This window comes from Folsomia candida, unplaced genomic scaffold (assembly GCF_002217175.1).
Source record: "Folsomia candida strain VU population unplaced genomic scaffold, ASM221717v1 Fcan01_Sc001, whole genome shotgun sequence".
NCBI classification, from domain to species: domain Eukaryota; kingdom Metazoa; phylum Arthropoda; class Collembola; order Entomobryomorpha; family Isotomidae; genus Folsomia; species Folsomia candida.
The window spans coordinates 11,349,974-11,371,093 of NW_019091193.1; the positions used below are offsets into that span (position 1 = coordinate 11,349,974).

General features: G+C 36.9%; 7 protein-coding genes across 9 annotated transcripts in view; 5 read left to right on the forward strand and 2 right to left on the reverse strand.

Moving 5' to 3' along the window:
- LOC110846930 (junctophilin-1) overlaps window positions 1-1,741 on the reverse strand; it is a 29,508-nt gene extending 27,767 nt beyond the window's left edge. For both annotated transcript variants that reach the window (XM_022093778.2, XM_022093770.2), the window contains exon 1: window positions 395-1,741. In XM_022093778.2, the coding sequence (XP_021949470.1) occupies window positions 395-590 (196 nt within the window). In that variant the 5' untranslated portion in view covers window positions 591-1,741. The remainder of the gene's footprint in view (window positions 1-394) is intronic.
- A 137-nt stretch (window positions 1,742-1,878) lies between these two features.
- LOC110863341 (cytochrome b5) lies at window positions 1,879-9,598 on the forward strand. Of its 2 annotated transcripts, none has more exons than XM_035846363.1 (3): window positions 1,879-1,980; window positions 8,286-8,579; window positions 8,747-9,598. In XM_035846363.1, the coding sequence occupies exons 1-3, from the start codon at window positions 1,963-1,965 to the stop codon at window positions 8,912-8,914; spliced, it is 480 nt and encodes a 159-aa protein (XP_035702256.1). In that variant the 5' UTR covers window positions 1,879-1,962; the 3' UTR covers window positions 8,915-9,598. The 2 variants fall into 2 exon arrangements, with proteins under 2 accessions (XP_035702256.1, XP_021968315.1); XM_022112623.2 differs by lacking the exon at window positions 1,879-1,980 and adding an exon at window positions 3,437-7,923.
- A 74-nt stretch (window positions 9,599-9,672) lies between these two features.
- LOC110855648 (metallophosphoesterase 1) lies at window positions 9,673-13,877 on the reverse strand. Its single transcript, XM_022104063.2, has 8 exons — window positions 13,563-13,877; window positions 13,353-13,474; window positions 12,244-12,428; window positions 11,732-11,759; window positions 11,483-11,649; window positions 10,377-10,465; window positions 10,037-10,312; window positions 9,673-9,960 (listed from the first exon to the last, which is right to left on the reverse strand). Exons 1-8 carry the CDS (start codon window positions 13,692-13,694, stop codon window positions 9,787-9,789), a joined length of 1,173 nt encoding a protein of 390 aa, XP_021959755.1. The 5' UTR covers window positions 13,695-13,877; the 3' UTR covers window positions 9,673-9,786.
- A 155-nt stretch (window positions 13,878-14,032) lies between these two features.
- LOC110856322 (prolactin regulatory element-binding protein) lies at window positions 14,033-16,565 on the forward strand. The gene is made up of 10 exons (XM_022104809.2): window positions 14,033-14,481; window positions 14,573-14,777; window positions 14,872-15,043; window positions 15,153-15,330; window positions 15,424-15,491; window positions 15,576-15,626; window positions 15,708-15,844; window positions 15,919-16,022; window positions 16,087-16,249; window positions 16,328-16,565. The coding sequence occupies exons 1-10, from the start codon at window positions 14,326-14,328 to the stop codon at window positions 16,411-16,413; spliced, it is 1,320 nt and encodes a 439-aa protein (XP_021960501.1). The 5' UTR covers window positions 14,033-14,325; the 3' UTR covers window positions 16,414-16,565.
- A 480-nt stretch (window positions 16,566-17,045) lies between these two features.
- LOC118438583 (dynein heavy chain 7, axonemal-like) lies at window positions 17,046-18,359 on the forward strand. The gene is made up of 3 exons (XM_035859079.1): window positions 17,046-17,362; window positions 17,438-18,042; window positions 18,133-18,359. The coding sequence occupies exons 1-3, from the start codon at window positions 17,225-17,227 to the stop codon at window positions 18,326-18,328; spliced, it is 939 nt and encodes a 312-aa protein (XP_035714972.1). The 5' UTR covers window positions 17,046-17,224; the 3' UTR covers window positions 18,329-18,359.
- A 3-nt stretch (window positions 18,360-18,362) lies between these two features.
- On the forward strand, window positions 18,363-19,733 carry LOC118438593 (dynein heavy chain 7, axonemal-like). The gene is made up of 5 exons (XM_035859084.1): window positions 18,363-18,497; window positions 18,567-18,716; window positions 18,786-18,848; window positions 18,913-19,041; window positions 19,174-19,733. The coding sequence occupies exons 1-5, from the start codon at window positions 18,363-18,365 to the stop codon at window positions 19,417-19,419; spliced, it is 723 nt and encodes a 240-aa protein (XP_035714977.1). The 3' UTR covers window positions 19,420-19,733.
- LOC118437455 (dynein heavy chain 7, axonemal-like) lies at window positions 19,494-21,117 on the forward strand. Its single transcript, XM_035856488.1, has 6 exons — window positions 19,494-19,829; window positions 19,900-20,115; window positions 20,224-20,322; window positions 20,415-20,519; window positions 20,609-20,898; window positions 21,018-21,117. The coding sequence occupies exons 1-6, from the start codon at window positions 19,494-19,496 to the stop codon at window positions 21,115-21,117; spliced, it is 1,146 nt and encodes a 381-aa protein (XP_035712381.1).
- The last annotated feature ends 3 nt before the right edge of the window (window positions 21,118-21,120 follow it).

The window sequence follows — 21,120 nt, forward strand, 5'->3', positions numbered from 1 at the left end:
TGTCTCAAACGTCAGGGCCAGCATTCAACTATGAAAGTATTTGCAGACGATATGTATCGACTGTCTATGACGAATTAATGATTTACTTTGCTATTTAATGTCTCATGCGAAATGCCAGTTCTGTCTGCAAGTATGTACAAATCTGAACATTCTATTTGTTACATTTGCTACACCTCTTCACACAACAATCAAGTTATTATAACAACAGCTAAACACTCTCACGCTGCGGTGTCAGTGAGGAGTTTCTTGGGCATGATTATTTTTACTAATTTCACAGCTAAATCTTCGCAAATTTGTCTACTAAATCCCAGAAAGTCACAGAAAATCATTCGAATCTCATCTCTTCCAAATCAAAGAGTTAAAACTAGAGAACCCAATGCAACGTGTGGCTGACCTTGTCCCTTGGGTCCGGTGCAGACCCCGTGACCATGAGCTTTTCCATCTTCCCATCCACCGCAGTAAGTTCCACCATCGTCGAAATCGAACCTTCCTCCGTTGACAGGTTTGGCTCCGTAATTCACTACTTGTGCCCCCACGGGTGGTGACGCACCGACACTTGGTTTATACCCCCCTGGGGATGCCGACTGCATTTCGGACTCACTTCACGGTCACAGAATCACTTGGCGAAGTCGACCTTTCTCTCCACTGCTCCAACCATTGGGTGAAGACGACACTTTCCTGATGACGATGATGCGGTGGTATCATCCGACTCATTTCATCGTAATATTAGTGTCCTCTCTCGACACCATCACAAATATCACTTTTTAATTTTCATTTCATCAAAGCACTCATTCGTTGCACGTTCATCAACTTGAAATATGCATAGCTCGACCCAGCCCGACTCAGAAATGCAACACTGGTGTTTAACTTCATGCAACCAATTTAGGACAGCAGTAGAAAATCCTGGCTGTTCAGCGCAATTTTTTTGGTCTTGCTTGATTATGCTATTATTGCAATTGTTACAGAGACGAGAAATTGGTTAAGAGTAGTAGATCGACATTGATATTATGGTGGAAGGGAATGGATAATGATATAATTGAATCCACAACAACGCTACGATGATGATGATAATGACACGGAAGGGATTTCGGCCGCAGCAGCCAGACAATAATGTATATATCGGCTTTAATAGCACCCCTCACTAGCCAGATTGGATGCCAAAGAAAATCGGAATCTCTGTACACAAAAGAGCGGAATCCCCAGTTTTAAAACTTGTTGTAAACCAATTGTAAATGACCCGATTAAATATAGAACCCAGCAAAGTGTTGACTCTTCTCTGCCACCAGACCAAACCGTGTCGAGTACGTAAAAACACACTGCACGACACTGCCGGTTTAGCGTTTACGCCAATTTTATGTGTTTCTCGAACACTCGCGTTTTTCTTCTTCTAATTTACGCTGGTATCCATCCTTTAAACATTTTTGTAGAATAGAGTCACTGCTTGAAATCTACGATTTTAGTATCAAATATTGAATGGTTTTGACCCCTTTCTTGCTTTCACTGAGCTGTCTCACTCAAATTTTAACCCAGCTTTAACCAAAATGACACTTTGGATTTCTACTCAATCCTATGTCGTCACCAACACTTTAACTTTTCCTGTGACAAGTAATGACTCTGAATTTTCAAACCCCTCGTTTTTTCGTTCTTGCAGAGGAGGGTGGTCTTCCGGAGGATTGATGAGCACTGTGATGGCGACGGAGGGCGCCTTGAAGGGAGGAAGTGCAGAAGGGAGGAGGAGGAGGTGGGGACGAATTGAGAAAATCCACGACCGAATCTTGGGTGCTGGTCTGTGACGGTGGATTTGAGACTTGCGAGTGGGAGAAATCTCGAGTTGGTGATCCAGCCAGTCTCCAGTATTTGAGACGACCGAGAAATGTGCTCATGGGCTCCGTTGGAGAAAGACTCGGCTGCTGGGGAGATGTGAACTGCTTCCACCATCCCGAGTATTCCTTCCCGTACTGAATGCTGCTGGGCACAAATGTAAGTGGAAATGTACGGGTAGGTAAAAAGTATCCGAGTTTGGACAAGTTTGCTTCTACTGCTACTGCTATGTCTAGTTTGAGGAAACCCAACCAGCCAACCTATGACATGCGTTCCATGCCGAGTTCCTTCTCCGTTTTTTATTTGCCAGCACGAGAACGTGTATCTCACTTTGAAAGTTTTAAGTTTAGAAAAAAACTTTGTCGAGCTTCTTGAACAGATTTAAAGTCGACGGGACAGGGGATGCGTGGTTTAAAAACATGGAAAAAAATTATACTTGTTGTGCATTAAGTGCATGGTATTTTTCTTCGTCATCCTTTTCTAAATTAAAAAACCTACAGTGCAGACTCCATATAGCCCGAGTCAGGGACATAGTCCCTGACTCAATAAGTCCGAGCCCGCTTCTAATTTTTTTCCGAATTGACCGACATAATAGCACAAATTTCCGCGTTGTGGATGGTCAAAAGTTTGTTAGATAGTTTCTACCATTTGGTACCAAATTTTTGAATTAGTTACAAATCATGTGCCTTGACCTCCATGACCAGTGGGCTACTTTAACATCCTGAAGTTCTAAGCTGTATGCATGTGCTACCCAGCAGTGGTTTTCACTTTTTCAGCCTCCATATCAAATTTCAGCTCGATATAACGAATTTGAAAAATCAGTATGGGTTACCCCATAGGGTCGCTCTGGTCGCACTTTGCTCACTTTTAACTTCATATTCTTTAATTAGAAGCAATTAAGTATCATTGTGCCGGATTTCATCTTTTTAAAGCAATTTCTAAAAATCGGGTCGCTCCAGATAACAATTTTACCAATATAATATCATATTCTTTCATTAAAACCCATAAGCAACCTCTCCACCAAATTTCAGTTCGATATGATGATTTTTAAAAATCGGTATGTTTCACCCCATAGGGTCACTCAAGATAAAAAATTTTCCAACTTGAAGTCATTTTTATCTCGTTGGAGCCATTAGCAACCTCTGTACCAAATTTCAGCTCTCTCCAACAATTTTGAAATTTTGGTGCATAATACCCCACCCACTCCGATGACCCCCACCGGTCAACCACTGGACCGATTTCGCCCATCTTCGAACTCGTTTCCTAACTTTGTCCAATATGCATATGGTAAAAATTTCAAGTCAATCGGTTCAGCCGTTTTGGCTCTATCGTGCCGGACAGACAGACAGACAGACGGACGGACGGACATGACGGTTCCATAAGCCCTGACTCGGGCTAAAAATATGAAGATTAAATGTCCAAACCTACCGCGTCTAAAATAGCCAGTTTCGATTTGAAGCATTATTACGGATTTCCTACGGGGAAAGAGGAATACTTGCAAAAGTTATTTATTTATAAATGACATCACTTGTTACAATCGTGCCTTACAGTATTGTTTTTTTCGAGCGTATGTACATAAATATATTCTCGCTATATGGTTATTTTCTGCTTCTTGTCTCATCCGAGAGGTTCGTATATTCTGTTATGGCTCATTCCATCTGAACCCACACGATCGTCGTCGCACCCATATTTGATATCTTGTCCACAATCTTATCATAGATGCATAATATAAAATACAACATATCATAAAAATCAAAATTTGAAAATTAATTTTTTTCGCAAAGATATAGCAGTTCAAAGAAAATTTGCAAATGCATTGAAAATGCTTTCGCCGCCAAAGTGTTGGTTCAAAGGGGTAGGTTACATTTGCAGATTTCATTCATTGATCATTCATTGATAGGAAAAATTTTCAAAAATTCAAAAATTCAAAAAAATTAGAAATTTAAAATGTATTGAAAAACTCGATTATCGAGAAGACGGACAAGAATCGCTCATAGAGAGATAAGCGAATCGATGCCTTTGGGCCTGAGGAAAAAAAAAGTTTAAAACCCCACGCGATTTTTGTCCGTCTTGGAGTTTTGGCGATTTTTCGAAAAGGTAAAATTAACATGGGCTGCTTGTGTAGACAGTAGTAAATAATTCTGTGTTCCTACGTGGCCGGAAACATTGACAAAGCATAAGTTGTGTGGTGTTCTCATATCAAAGAGAGGAAAATACATGGTCAGGCAGCCACCACCAGCGAGCAGGGTTTAGCACCTCTATTTCCTGGTACTCGATCAAACGTGTTGCTTACAAATGGAATGAGCCTTATAAAAAAGGTACGACATGTTGAGACTACCCATTTATTACTTTGGATTCATTTCGTAACGGATCGTTTGCATAAATTTCTTTCCATTTACATTTGGTTTGGTGGCCCACTCGGAGAGATCGTTTTCCTGAGTTGTGATTGTGAATGAAAGCTTCCGTGAAATTGGTGAGCTGCTGAAATAATGAGAGAAGAACAGGAACTTACTTACCTACTTGCAGAAGACGGGGAGAGAAGTAAGTGACGTGTGTTTATCCATTCACATATCACCATTCACATTGGATGGAAGTAGCAGGATATTCGTATTTGCAGGCAATTTTCCAACAAGGCTTTCTTCTACCCTGCTCCTGGTTTTATTATATCGTCATATCAATATATGCGCCCATATACATGTGCATATTGATAGCATTGGCATGTACATACATCATTCTTCATTTGCAATTGCCATGATTTTAGTAATGCATTCACTCAGTCTATTATCTTCCCTTTCGTTCAGTCTTTTAAAATTGTTTTTACACCAAGGTCGCCCAAAAAAGTCCAGGAAAGAGAATGTTTCTCAGGCTGGTTAGTCAGATTTCTATTTGCAGAAGCGGTGCCTGCTATAGTTCTGCATGAGCCAGTTGGTAGCGTATATTGCATATGTGTAAAGTAGTCTGGCTTTCATTGACGTGGACATTGTTGGCTAACTTTAGATTATCATGTCATCCTGCCGCAGCCAGTATTACGAGATGCGAATTTACGTTAGTTGGCTTTGGCAAGTATGTAAATATTCTTGATGGAAGTCTACAATTTTTACTCGTTTCCGGTTGCGTGACTCCATTCATTGATTTATAAGATTAAGACTAACATGGAATGAAGTGGGTAGAAGTTAAATAACTTGTATTTCTATGCATTTATCAGCAGGTATGTACATATGCGCTCGGGCCTGAGATTCAAAATGTTTAATCTGAATTCAAGAGTAAGATTAATTATTTAACGAGTTAATCAGTTCACTCATTGTCAGTGGGAATAGTGGCAGATGCAGATTTATTTATGGATTTCTCATGCATACTACATGTGACCAACAAAAACATGAATAAAAAACATGAGCTTGTTGTTTAAATATTTAAGACGAACGTATATGTTAAACAGCACAACAATTTTATTTTTGAGTAATAAATAAATATACGCACAAGATTTTACCAACTTTCGGGAAAAAAAATGTGCATTATTTTATAATTATGTAGATAATTAGTTAGTTATAACGTTTATCTAAGAGCGTAGGGTTTTTTCTTCATTTTCTCAGAAAACTAGGTGACCGGACGTGGTTAAGAGGTAAAGTGGGGCAAAGGTATCGACGCATGTGAATCCCCAAACTAAAGCTATTCGTCTTGTCCATGGAACAAGTGTCATCCGATTAGCCTCGTTTTCCATCAGAAAAGACACTATTTAAATTATTGTATTGCTAACAGATATGTTCACATACACGTGACTCTAATGCAAGTGTTGATAACTGGCATTCTTAATTTGAGACGTTTGCAGTGACCATAAAATAATATAAAATGTCATACATGCATTACAAATGAATGACTTATTGTACGGAATAATTGTACACACGTGCACGCATTAGTACAAAAATGATTTTCAATTTTTGCGTCGTCGTAACTTGAATAAATTCGTCGTAATGTTTACTTGGTTTTACAAAAATATTGGTGTAGTGTTGACGTTGACGTGAGATTGAGTAATTTCAAGTTACTACGTACATATGTGTAACAGGATAAGTTATTACCCATTGACTCATTAATTAAGATAAGCAAATAATTTGCCGTAATCTTGCGATATGTAGTGGTCACACAGTCAGAAGTTCTCATGATTCTGAGAACAATGTTATAATGATCAACACAACATAATGTGACGTTTACAATTTGTCAGCAGACTGGAGTTAAACAACCACGACCTCAAATTTTATTGCGTCCCCCCGTAAGTTCGCAACACCAATAATAAATGATAAATAACTGCATGCATGTATTTGCATTGCTTTTCTGACATATGTATGTCAAATCTCAGGTTCAAATTTGGATATGTGCTCGCTTGATAGGACAATATTTTCATTGATTGTCGGTTACGAGTTAATTCTTCCAATGTAAGCGATTTTAACACTATTTGTACTACAACCCACTTATTTTCATCATATTCCGTAAAATTCCATTGATGACACATATAGATACATACACGTGTGTACATTAAATACGAACTGGATCAATTGGATTCAGTCAGACTAACACTCACACGTATTGACAGCTCCACACTCAACCCATTTGAAAGAAATAGCTTTAATGTCATCATATTACCATTGCTCATACATAAGTAAAGCAACATTGAGTCAAAAGATCAGAGGGTTTTCAAAATTTCGAAAAAGTGTGCGCGTCCCGTATCCTTATATTTCGGAGCTGATTCTAATGCTTCTTACCTCGTGTTCCTATTTCGAAAGGGATGTCTACACGGCCTTCAAAATTTGGCGTAGGTGATAACACGTTATATGCTTCACATATACTTCCATGACACATGCAAGTAAATGGAAAAAATAAGGTAAAGAGGCTTTCTAGTTGTGAATGCATCAACAGATCGTTTAATAGATGAATGATCTATGAACGATCAATACACATTTTTACGTGCACGTTATTTCGCTGCGGAGTAAATGCTGAGGCAAGTTGCATCACACGATAGAATTAGAATGTACCTAAATATGTACCTACTAATCCTAAATATATGTATTTTAATGTATGGTTTAGACCTGTGTGAATACTTTGGCAAATTAGTCAAAATCAATCATTAATATTCCGGTCTATGAATTAGTCCCTTCTTACCTCAGTCAGTTAAGTCAGTAAGTACACAGATCTGTACATATAAAAGAGTCAGTATTACTCCCCAGTTATTACGTGTTAAATAGAGTGACTACATCGCAGATATCATATCGTATGACATCTTAATTATCAGTTCAACAGTTCCACTTGGTGTTGCAATTATGTTCTTCAAAGTGAACCTAAAAAGTTCACCACACACTTTGACATATCTCAACGGAACTAATCGACTTGAACTACTGACAGCAATCAAAGCGCTGTGTATATCTACGTTCTCATATGCATACGTATGTATCTATCTCTGCAAGCCTTTAGATATTTGAATGAAGCAGGATTAAAAGTGTATCGATGCTTTTTAATCGACTTATTCTTGGTATAAAAGTGAGGAAACTGTTTCAAAAGCAGTAATAGCTCTTCCAAGATTGTCCAGTCGGGTTTCTCTTTCCATCGCTGACTATTCTCAGTCTGTATTTTTATTTAATGCATCAGTTTATATTTGTGCTTAAGAATAATATATATCCGTAGTCATTACTATTGCCAAAGTAAATCAATCAAACTTTTGCAGAATAGTCAAAATTGCACTATTAAAGCAATATTGGAGCAATATTGCTGTTATCCAATAAGGTTCACAGTGTCATTGATCAGGTTTGTTGCATTGACCTTCCAGTTTAATCGCCGAGCTGGAGTTCACTGTCAGTGTCGGTCGAGCACAGAGTATATAATAAGCAAGGAAGTAAAGGAAGTCGTTTTCACTTGACTTTGAAGATCACTGGAAGACTCGACAATTTTGTTCTCTAGTCAAATTTTTTTCATCTTCGTTCTTTCACGTTTTGGCGTAACTGGAGGTTCATTATTGACAATCTACCACTCCTCTCCATTTCCAGAATGGGAGAAAAGAATACCAACATAAAAGTGTCTCACTTTCCCACTTCCGATATTAGTACACTCGGATTTCAGGTACTTGTTATTTTATTCTTACAAATGCATTTTCTACTAAACAACATATGTAGAATATATGCACATACTTTTTTCGAATCTTTCTCTTAGAATACAGTCTACAAATGCAAATTTACATATGTACTTAGATATTTATAAGAATGTAGATAAATAGTGCAATAATTGTAAATCGTTTTTCATTGTAATTTTCAAATTGAAGAAGATGCATAAGCAAATAAAAAAGTCGGATACTTCTTGGATAAAATATTATTCTTGCTAAAATCAGATTTTAGTGCAAGTAATAAATATGCTAGATATCATACATCCACACATACTTATGTAAGTACACACTTATTACCCTTCAAAATATTTATTTGCTTTAGATGATTTCCGTGGGAAAAACCAAGTTCTTCGAATTCATGTCCAACCATGGTGTCATCAATTCCTCGGGATCTGCAGATTTGATTTCAAAACAGGACAAGAGGTGGTTGCATAACAATAATCATAGCAGTCAAACGACAACTCTCAATGAAGCAGTATCAGAAACGAGGAAAGTCTCATCTCTGGCACACACAGAAGAGTTCAGTTTAGAAGACGTTTCATTTCACGATACGCCTACCGATTGCTGGGTCGTCATCTACGACCATGTTTATGATATCACTCCTTTCCTCTTCGAGGTAGGTAAATATGTATACATCCATATCTCCATTTGCAGTCTGAATTTTGTACTGGAATGTTGGCACATATGTTGGAATATTTCGTAATCAATGATCAATCGGGTTATCGCGATCTCCATGGGACGTTTCCATATCTTTCTCTGTATTCTTACTGATTTTCTTTACAGCATCCTGGAGGTGAAGAAGTGATGCTGGAATATGCTGGACGCGATGCGACATTGGCATTTCGAGGTGTCGGACATAGCAAATCTGCCGTGAATTCGCTTAAACCTTATAAAGTTGGAATCCTAATAGAGGAGGACAGAATGTGGATTGGTCCCGAGGCGGAAAAATAGCAGTCGCGCCCACAAAATAGCGGTAGGCGAAACGGCTCATCCAATAAATATATGTCGAGATATTCCACCATGCCTAAACAAATGCTCTTCACAACAACCTGAACTATCATCCATCACAAGATAAGGTCCTAATTTTACACCCTAGAAGCGACATATTGCTGCAATCAAAATACCACCAAAGACACGAAAACAAATATTTTTCATGCTTGATATTGCATATGGAAAGTATTGAAGAAATTGACGTGAACCGTGGACAACTTTTACTATTATTCAATTTTTGAACTTGATAATCACACCATCCTTAATATCTTACCCAATCCAATTCCATGTCACATTTACTATTTCCGAGGGTAGTAAACACTACATGTAATGTACATGGAATGTACATACATATTTAGATACATCGTGCATACATACAAATGTATTCTTGAATTATAAATATATGTTTACAACAGAACTGTGGCTGGTTTTCACTGATTCTAAAGTATGTTAGTTATGAATGATCTCTTTATAGATACATACATATAATATATTTATAGCTATTATACAGAAGCTATAATTTAAATTTGATATTATGGGTGGATGCAATGCAACGAAAAATAACTAATTACGAGTATTATTCAGTTTGTATCCCGCAGTTTTGATAAATAGAGATAATGAATTGTTGATAACGAATAAATTTTTAAAAAAATAAATGTTGTTGTCGTTCATATCCGTTGAAATTATAATAAAAATTGAAATCTAGAAAATAGACAAGATTTGGCTATGCAAACAATTCTGACTTTTATTCAAAATGTTAGATATTGTGACTAGATTATCATATTGCTGAACATTTTGTACATAAGTATAATTTCGAGGTATAAATATCACAATCACCGGGCTCGACGAACAAGCACGAACCATAGGCAGCGAAATACATAAATTAATATTCTCCGCAGAAGGGTACAAATAATTAGCAAACTACCAGAAACATATAACAAGTTTGCTGTCGACTCTTTCGGCATTAGGCACTTTGACAGGAAAAATTCGTTACGAGAAAAGTGTCCCTGCATACGTTTATAAAAAGAATAATTTAATTTAATGTGCACATAAATGGAGTAATTTTGAGTGTCTATCACGTACCAAGAAGAAACTGGGGTCATTCCTGTTTCTCCAGCTAAAAGACGGGACAGAATATTCCGGGACTGTTCCAAACCCTTTGATACTGTGGTTGTAGAGGCAGTAATGGTGGGTGTGGCCAGATAATATGAGTCTGGGTCCTATAATCTGTTGCAAGACTTTGGTTGAGTCGGCGGATAAACACTCAAAGGTTGGACGGAATGCATCAAACTTTTCCTCATTTGGAGCGCTGTCTGGACCAGTACACATTGAATCCGATTCTCGATACATGGGAAAATGCTGCAATAATATGGCAATTTTAATAAACACACACGGAATACTCACATAGAAAAATAAGTATTACCTGAAGCAATATAGGTCGGCTATATATTTGAAATTCTGGGGATGACATACATTTTGGTGAGGTCGGATTCTGCTGACAAAACAACTGCCCTGCAACATAACATTTGTCCTATAGTGTAATAAAAATGCCATAATTACCAGGGGTGGGCAAGATAGTTTGGTCGTAAGATACAAGATACAAGATAAGATACTTTCTAGGATAAGATATAAGATACAAGATACATTTTGTTCAAGTACACAAGATACAAGATACAAGATACTTTCCTAAAGATTGAGTAGTCAAGATACAAGATACAAGATATGTATCTTAAGATACTTTTATACTAGATAAGATACTTTCTTTTTCTAGCTTGGTATTCATGCCCAATTGGTCATGTTTAATAATTTAAACGAAAAAATCTAGTGAGTACAAAATTTAAAATCATTCTATAATCATCCTACAAATTTTGTAGCCAGTGCTTATACTTCGAAAAATTTCGAAAAACTAGAACTCTACCTAACATACATATTTTGAAGAAGTTGGTATTATTTTTACAATATTCCCTGCTTATCTAAACCCTATAAGATATATACACTAGTTCAGCGTAGGTACATATCATGTAATGTGCATGTATGTATACAAATGTACTAGTACACATGAACATATATACATATACATATATATATGAATATATGTACATATGTATGTAGAAGTTTTTTACAAATTGGCAAAACATAAACTAAAAATTCACCAAATTCTGGTTACGACAAATTCATGGTCAAATTGACTGCCAGTAGTACGAAATTGACTTTGACTTAAGAATTTTACGGAATTTTTAGAAAAAGTATCTTGTATCTTAACAAAACTATCTTAAGATACTTTTCTGCCAGGCATATCTAGATAAGATACTTACACAAGATACTATCCGACTTTCTAAAAGATAGAAGATACAAGATACAAAATACTTCTCTGATCAGGCGACCAAGATACAAGATAAAGATACTATCTTGTATCTTGTATCTTTTATCTTGTATCTTGACCAAGTATCTTGCCCACCCCTGATAATTACATAGCAATGACCAATGTCATATATATGTAAATATTGAGACTCCATAATTTCAACTTACCTTTGACTATTTTTAATTCCGTTAAGCCTTCTTCACACAGGAAGCAATCATCCATTTGCATCGCCATACTATTTATTAAGACAAAATTGACTTCTTTCAATCTCAAAAGGCGAACAGACGACGAATTGAATGCGGTTTTAAACCGAGTGTGTTTGTGAGGCAATGTCCTGTAAGTAACAAACTATTAATTTTATTATTATACAAATACAATCACAAGAACAAAGGTACAAAGAACAAAGCTGCCCTTACTGGTAATGAAACCCTATGTCATGATTGCCTGGGAATTAATAAGAGATCATTAAAATCAATTGTACTTATTGTATAATAATTATAGGAACAAATAGCACAAAATAATCCGTCCGAACCAGTTAAAAATGGCGTAAGCGATCAAATTTTTTAACGAGACATGACACTGCCAAATTAGAATGATAATGTAAAGACCAAGTGAAATCACTATGTATTTGAACCTTTTCGAGAAACTTTGATTTTGATTTTGACAAAGATAGAGAAAAATTTGATGAATTTGTACACCGATAACCTAACCAAGTGCAGGTGAGTCAAAGCCTCGTCCAATGTCTTTTTGGGCGTTCGAACCATGGAATACACGTCCAGACTGCACACGACTTTAGACAGTATTGACTATTGTCATCTTGCAAAATATGCATTTCTACGTATAAATAGTTGGTCTTGTTGTTCACAGAGAAAGAAGCCCACAAAGTGACATCACATCTTTATGTTCAACAACATAAATTGTCAATTACCTGGGACAACATAAATGTCAATATGTTCCGGAACGGAGAACAAAGATTCAAATCTAGAGACATATTTGTCGAAATCTGGACCTTTCACCCATTCTCCTTCATCGAACAAGTCTCCCAAAAAGAATACCACTTCCGGGTTGAAAATTCCAATGGCAGTTTGAAAAGTCCTATGCATTTGCCATTCTCTGTAAAATATCATAAAAATCGTAGTTAAGCTTTATAAATTGATATGCCCTTCCCATACGAAATACATATGTGTGGTTATTTTTATTTCAATGAATGATTTTGCATATTTGACGTCTTATGGAGCAACTCAATTGACCAGACGAATTTCCCTTAAATCTGTTCAGTAGCTCGTTTCATGATATTTTTGCTGATGACTTCAAAAATTGCATAGAAAACCTATGATCGATGGATGATTATGAAAATGAAGGTATAAATGAAATCACCAATGAAATAAGTATCTTAACCGGAGTTTGGATGAATTTGTCTATCATCAAAAATGATTGACAGATTCGACCGATCTTATCTCTTTTATGTATACGTACTGTATGATTCTGTGCGAATGCACAATCCATTGGTCAAATTAATACATAAATCCTTGACATTCATGATTATGTATGAAAACCGTGCCGTATCTTGTCTTGTCGATCATCAAATACATCTTTGTAACCGCACCACGACACATAGAAGTCGCTGAGATTCGCAAATTACAATAGCCAATAAGTTTCTATAATATGTATTTGCAAAACTTGATGGCACACGCACAACAAGTCCCAAAGTCCGAATATGTATAAAGGTTATCGTTTCAGCCGCCACCATTGAAGTTGTTGACTTGGTCACGTCTCCTCCGTGCTAATCATCACGAAGCGTTGCTCTGATTGTAAATAAATGGTGCATCTGGTACATTAGACTGATCTTTGGACTGTTTGCTAACAGATCTTTTTTGACATATATAAATATGTAAGACCAGCTTTCGCCATGCATTGGTAAAATCTGTGATATGATACTGAGCAGGACAAACACAAATTGCAAAAAATTCCTGAACAAGAAGAAAATCACGTATAGTCTTAATTATTATCAGAATTAGTAAGTAATTTCTTTCGAACCTTCTCAATTTATCAAACCAGTGTCCCCTAAATGGCCCCAAAAGATGCGTGTCCGCTAAAACCATTGCCCTGAGCACGTTTGCATCCCTGTCCGCATTCTGTGGTTGTTGGGGCCAAGAGCACTGAAAACAGGAACAACGACGGAGAAAGTTATTTTAAAGCAGTCCTGAAGATGCTAAATATTTAATATATAATTGTAATTTTGTCTACTTGGATGAGAACGAGGGGGTAGATGGCATACTCGCAGAGAAAGAAGACCAGACCCACAATGAGGAACATTTGCATCAACTCCCTCGACCATCGCCGCTGGTCCCTCCGGTGTCGCAGGTCCATTTCACTCATCACAACTCTTTGTCCAAATAACGTTTGTGCATTATGTACCAAAGCACTTGTACTATTTACTGTTCACATAATATACCCTAATTGCCATGAATGACGACAATTACTATCAATAATAGCAAGTAGTAATTTGTTTTGCTTTCACAAATGACAGAAACTAAAAAATGTAAATGCAGATCACACTGATCAGAATCTGATTTAGCATTCATCTGATCATCAGATGAATGCTAAATTATTTTCAGAAATGTTTGCCGGCTTCGCATCTTTGAGAAAATTGAGACAATGTTTTCATTCCTATTTGCGGGCAGTTTTTGATGCAACATACGTGTACACTCTCCGTCATCCTCCAATTTGCAAATAATTATAATGTGTAAAAATTAATAATAGCCATAGTCAAGCTGCCAAGAAGCAATACTTTGGGTGAATGATCTGAAATTCTCCACCTGAGTTCTTATCCATCGGTACATTGGGCGTGGTAGACTGTTCACTGTTAGATAATATTAATTTTCTCCTAGCCGGCTGGGAGTAAATTACATTCGGAAAAGATTGCAGATCCATTAAGCATTTTATAAGGTGGTAAATCCTAGTCGAAAGTGAGCAGTATTCTGAAAACCAATCATTCCTCGTACTGGAAATGTCGAGCAAGGAGGTACAGCAGCCCAGTGCATCCCCACAAAGACAATATAATCGGATAAACTTTCCCTTGTACTCGGTCTCGGCGCTGTCCTGTAACCATGTCATTGTCGCTGGAGGAGGAGGAGCAGCTAACACGGGTGTTTTCAACGGATTTGTAATTGAAAAATTCAAAAATGCATTATTTTTAAATTAACCTTATGTTTGTAGAGTTGACAGGAATTTTCTACGTTTGTTTGTGTACATAGGCAATTTGTGAAATTGGGTATGAAAATAATGGATATGTCGCCTACGAAGTCCAAAGGCATCCAACTGGGGGATCATCCGTGATGAATTCCGCCATCGGATCTTTCAATAATGGCAAAAGACTTTTTCTTGCTGCTGGAAAGGATGCAGAATGTACAATTTATCAAATTAAACTGCAGTCCAGAAAACTAACCCACAGAGGAGACCGTGAGGAGAATAACATATAATATGATAGGACCTGAAGTCATTGAGGTTGATTTTTGAGTGCAAAATGCTTGAAAATTCTATTGATTTGGTTTAGATGGTAATAATGATGATGGTGTCCGACATCGCACTAACGCAAGTACAGCAAATACTAATGGAGAAGTACCAAATTTATCAGAAAAATCCCCATTTGGGGACGTTGACGATAAAATTGCCACGGATTTGGTATTTGATATTCAGTCCATAGTCAGCGTTCAAACAGATTTTAGGTAAAGCTATAACTATTAATAATAGCAATTAAGCAATTCAGATACATTCATTGGAGTTGAAGTTGTCTTCGATGGTAAATAATTTAATATAATTTTGTTACATTTTCAGTGTTGGTGACCCATGCCAAAATACTGTTTGCTTCAGTTCAGATTCCAGAATAGCAGTAACTGGTGGCGCTGATGGAGTTCTTCGTGTATGGAATTTCCCTGAGATGCAGATTAAATCGTCAATAAACGCTTCAAAAAAAGAAATTTCGGATATCGACATTAGTTCAGATCGAAAATTGGTACGATTTTAATCTTGAAAATTTTAACAAACGATTGACTGCTATAATTATTTCTTTCCATCTATTTTTAACAAATGTTTGGGGAAACTTTAGGTTACTTGTGTAAGCAAAGATGGTAAATGCAAAGTTTGGTCACTTTCCGACGGAAAACTGAATTGCAGGTACGTACAAACTAATATTATGAGACAAAGAGAAATGGAATAGCTCATGACGAGGTTGTATAACTAATAATTTCTGAATTTCAGCCTGGATTTACCTCCAGAAGATGAAGGAAAATATTTGTACAAACGTTGCAAGTAATTTTTGCAAGTGTTAAAGATGCATGTAAATTGGCCTGTTTAACCATGTAGATAATAATACTTCTTATTATATATAAGGTTTGGAATCGTTGAAGATAAACGGAATATTCAAAGACTATTTGTGATAATTAATCCTTTAAATTATAAACAACACAAGTCTTACATACAACACTGGACTGGTCCAACATTTTCCTTGACTAAAGTAGCTCCCGTCGGTGAGTGTAATCATACCTATGCAATTTATGAGTCAATTAATGGTTACATTTTACATATTATATATCAAACATAGGTGAAGCATTATCTGCGTTGGCTGTTAGCAAATGTGGGCGATATGTTGCGATTGGCTCGATGTCTTCGGGTGACGTTGACATTTACGTGGGATTTAGTTTGCAGGTACATAAAAAGTAGCTCATGCTGTTAATTTTACTGGGATTAACGTTGTCTGATATTTTTACAGCGGATTAAGCACATTGAACGTGCTCACAAGACATTTGTGACAGGACTAGGATTTTTGCCTCCCATGCAAACAAATGAAGACTCCGTGTTGGCAAATTGTGACGCGGCAGTCGTTAGCATATCTGTGGATAACAAAATCTTGGTGCATCACATCGAGAGGAAAAGTACGTAAAATGCAGTCTCAACTTAAATATATATAAATCGTGAAAATGATGTATTTAAAATTTTTAAAATTATTTCAGATGGTGTATCCATGTGGTTAGCTGTGCTCCTTGTAATTCTAGTGCTTATTGGGACATTTATTTTTTGCAGTTGGTTGGATTTGTGAATTTATATCTGATAATAATACTAAAAATTGTGTACCGCACTTAATGTTATTTTTTTTGAAGTAACAGAAGCAAATATTTTCCGGTTCCTTCATATGTTTTTGTACTCTGAAACAGTCCACGCCTCAATAAAGCTAATCGCACAAGCAAAGCATTCTGTTGTATTTTATTATTTGGCATACAATTTTTAGCATATATTTCTCAAAAATGTGACCATTCAGCATACCAAATTATCCCATATGTAAACAAGAGTTTTCAGCTTTTCTGTCAAGCATATCATCGGACAGTATATTTCATGTTTCTATATTGCCTGTGGCTTTGGTCGGTTCCCATGTTTATTTGAGACCAGTTTCACTTTGTTTCAGCCGAGTGGGCTGCATGGAAACTCAGTTATTCGAGTTTGTTTCTTTGTGATAATAAAATATTGATAAAACTTTGATGATGGGGAAGACAACTTTCATCCTCTGATTAAACCTGCTTTATAAACATTTTCATCGTTATTTATTATTTTTATACAAAATGGACAATAATGGCAGAGCGAGTAACAACAGTCGACTGCAGCGACCATTCAAGCTTGAGGTGCGTTCATATATTTACAAGCATGCATTAAACTAAAGGCGAGCCGGATCTTCGTCTGTCCATTTCCCAAACATGGCTAATACGTAACACCTGACCTAATAACAGCCTCATATTTTTTAGGACTTATTCGACATAGGAAAGGCTCAGGATGAGGATTCGAAAGCACGAGAGGAAAAGGGTAGAGGAGGGTCATCGAACTTCCAATTTTCTGGTTTCGAAAAGCCCGGTGGTGACATGAATCTCACGGTCCGCGCGTCAGTGCGGGGGCCAGTCGTGGTCACAGAGGGACTCTACACCGTCCCACAAGGCCTCATCCAACCTGCCGCAAAAAGGCGACGCCTCCCCCAAAAGACTATGAAAAACCTTCCGACGGTAAAATATACATTTAATCAAAAGGTGGGCTTCTCTCAAATTTGAAATTGAGGAAGTTGTTTTGACATCTACTAGACAAGGGCGAAGGAATGGGCAGAATCGGCTAAAAAAAGAGAAGAGTTTCGAGGAGCATTAGTCAAATTGATTCATCGCATGAATCCACCAAAGAACAAGGAAATGGACAGACTGGCGACACAAATCTTTCATGAGATGGGTGACACATTTGAAACGGATAATGGCAAGCCTCCAAAGTTGGACCTGAATTTTGAACCATCGAACGAGGACCTGGGGGAACTGCTTTACAGATTTTATATCCATCGTGGGTTGGACGCCATAAATATTGGACCCATCGGTGAATCGTGGCTACAAAATATTTGGAGTCACATTCCAGAACGGTTGCGGTTGGCCTATGAGGACTTATCGAATGATCTCCTGTACGAAGTGACTAGTGCCTATAGGTTTACGGTAAAACGTGCAATGGTCGATTTTGTGCTGCATGAACCGGACAGACACACTGTGGCCGACTTCGAATCAGGGGCTAAAAGTGACGACATGTTGAAAAGAGTACCAAAACCGTGGAGGGCGTCAGTTCTTTCAGCCAAGAGGAAATTACTCCGCAATCTCCATTCGTACAATCCCGTTCTCGCGTATATCAACTTTGTTTGGAAAGCAATATTTCGGTATGAATGGTTATGTATTTATGATGCTGCGATCACATTGACATTTCATACTTCTAAAGTCCATATATAAATTATGTGCCTGTTCTTTAGTAAGATCCGATTCGTGGATTGTCTAATCCTGGGAGAACAGAAAGAAGCAGTTACTCTTCGTTATTACAAGGACATAACTCGCAGAATGGTTGATGATGTTAAAAATTTACTAATGAAGAAATGGATACGAGGAATCCAGAATTCATTGATTGGGGTAGCTATATACATACATTCATATGTACATGTGCAACTATAATTAAAACAGCGTATTTCAGGCTGCAAAACGGAACATGGTGCCAAAAGCTAATGAGCAGTCACGCATGATTTCGTTTTTCAACTGCGTTGCTACTTTGATGCAATCTAATCTGCTGGAATTGTTCAAAGAGAGTCTTCTAGAATATAAAAACTTCATTTGTATGAAAATGGTGTGTCAAATTAAACCAAAATACAAATAGAATGATTTGCTTAACATGCTAAATACTAATTTTATACAGGAAGCTAAGCATAGACCGAAATTTATCGTGAAATTCATTAGTCGTCACAATCAACTTCTTCCAGTACCGTCGTTTGAGGAGTGGGAATACGGCGTGCTAGGCGTGGTGGATATGTTGGTTGAAGTTTCTAACAGTTTTCCAAGAATGGAGGTAACAACAAATATTCATCTATCAGGATGCAAATACAACTGGGTTTACAAAAACATTTTTAAACGTTAGGCCAAAATTTTTGGCGACTGGGATACTCAGGAAGGAACCCCGGCTCCTGGAACAACTCTCAAAGTATAATTGCGTACTTGATTTAATAACTATTTATAGTGTCCTAAAAACGATTCTGTGATTGCAGCCTACCATTGATCCCGCAGAGGTCCAGACCATTAAAACTGAAATTACAAATTCTTTCCGAGAACAGACGAAAGGTCCGATGGCATACGTTGAGGTTTACAATCAACACAGCTTTCTGTTTGAGGGAGATGTAAGTGCTTATGTTGCAAATTAAATACTTATCTCCGTAGACGTACAACAAAACCATATTTAAATTAGAGACTCCAATTTATTAGGAAGTCATGTTCGATTGTAATTGAAATTGTCTCTAATGCAATTTTAGAATGAGGACACAATGGATGTTTTCATCATTGAAGAACGCACGTGGGATCAAATGGTTGAGCAAGTAATTAAGTTTCATAACTTGTCCCAAGACATGGGCACCACGTTTGAGCCGAAAACTCTGATTGGAATTTTCGACATCCACTGTGACGATTTGATACGAAATCTTGGAAATAAGGCTTCTGAACTAAGGGACAAATTCCTCGATAAAATGATTCACACTCTGCATGTCCAACTGAAAGAGTAATGTCCAGTTTTGTTTATTCAGCAATTAATTTATTTTCTGTAATTTATAAGAACGAGGTTATGAAATTATGAGAAATGTATGTATATCCATATTATATTGGTGTTAGACTTGTAGATGAGTATGAAGCAATTAGCGAAAAAGCACTTAGCACACCAACGAGCACTGAACAGCTCTTTCAACTTAAAGAGGAAATGGACAAAATTAAAGAAAAAACCTTGCCACAAATGCAACATGAATTGAAAGAATTGCTCGGAAAATTCTTGTTCATTTCGGATTACATGCAAATTTCTCCTATTGTCTCCAAACTGCAAACACAAGCGATTCAATGGTCCAATAGAATATCTTATGTCATGGAAGAACACATGTCTATTGTTGCCAGGAAAGCATTAGAATTTAAGGATGCTTTGAAGGTTCGCCTAATTTGTACACATCAAATGAGATTGAGAGACCGTGAGACATGTCTTAAACGTTGAACTTTAGGTGAAACGAGTTAAACTTCAAGAGGAACTGGATTCATATGCCAAACAGGTCGAAGAATTCCAGCACTTTGGAAATCTAGAAGAACTTCCAAAGTATCTTAAAAGAGCCCAAGTTTTGGATGGCAAACTTCAAGCGGCTTCAGATAAAGCTGACAAGCTCAACAAAGAAGAGGAAATGTTTGAGTTTGAAGTCACTAATTATCCTTTAAGAAAACAGGTACTTATTTAATATGTCAAAGGATAATATCATTAGAAACATTTGAAACGCATGCTAAAAACGAGGAAAAAAGGATAAGAAGCACTATTATTAATATCTTCCTCTCAGATATCAGACAAATTGGCACCATACTTGCGACTTTATGAAAGCGGAGCCGAATTCCTGGAGAAGAAAGAAGTTTGGCTAAATAGCCAAGTTGGCACTCATGTAAACATAATTTATTTTCGTATTTATCATTAAATATGGTACAACCCTTAGCTAAATATCTGTGTTTCTTAACATATTATAATATTCCATAGGATCCTGAACTGATTGAAAATGACGTGATGAATTTGTGGAGAACAATTATCAAATTGGAGAAATCGTTTGGTGATGTCCCGTTGGTCAAGGAGTTGGTTGTGCAGGTATTTATAAATAATTATCGAGCTCATAATTTTTAAATTTTAGTTTTTGTTAATTATTACACCGACATTTCAACTGTTTTCATTATCAGATAAAAGGATTGATTGACATCTTCAAAGAACGGCTTCCAATCATTCAGACGCTTGGAAATCCAGGGCTACGAGATCGTCACTGGGAAAAAATTTCAGAAATAGTTGGGTTCCCTATACGGCCATCACCAGAGCTGACCTTGCAAAAGATTATTGACATGAATCTGGGTGAATATTTGAACAAATTTGAACTAATCAGTGAAGCTGCTTCCAAGGAACACAGTTTGGAGAAGAATCTGGAGAAGATGAAGGTTGAATGGGCAGACATTAAGTTTCAAATTGTTCCATTCAGGTACGAAATACATATGTACATACATATTCACACATGCATGAGATGCTCATCTACTTCCGTCATCACGAGATAAAAGGATTCTCCAGTAATATATAATCAATCACATATTTCCGTTACAGGGAATCGTATGTTATTTCGTCTGGTAAGCATTTTGTATTTCATCAACAATTACGTCAGCGAAACCTCAAATACAATTTTTTTATCATGATCAGTGGATGAAAT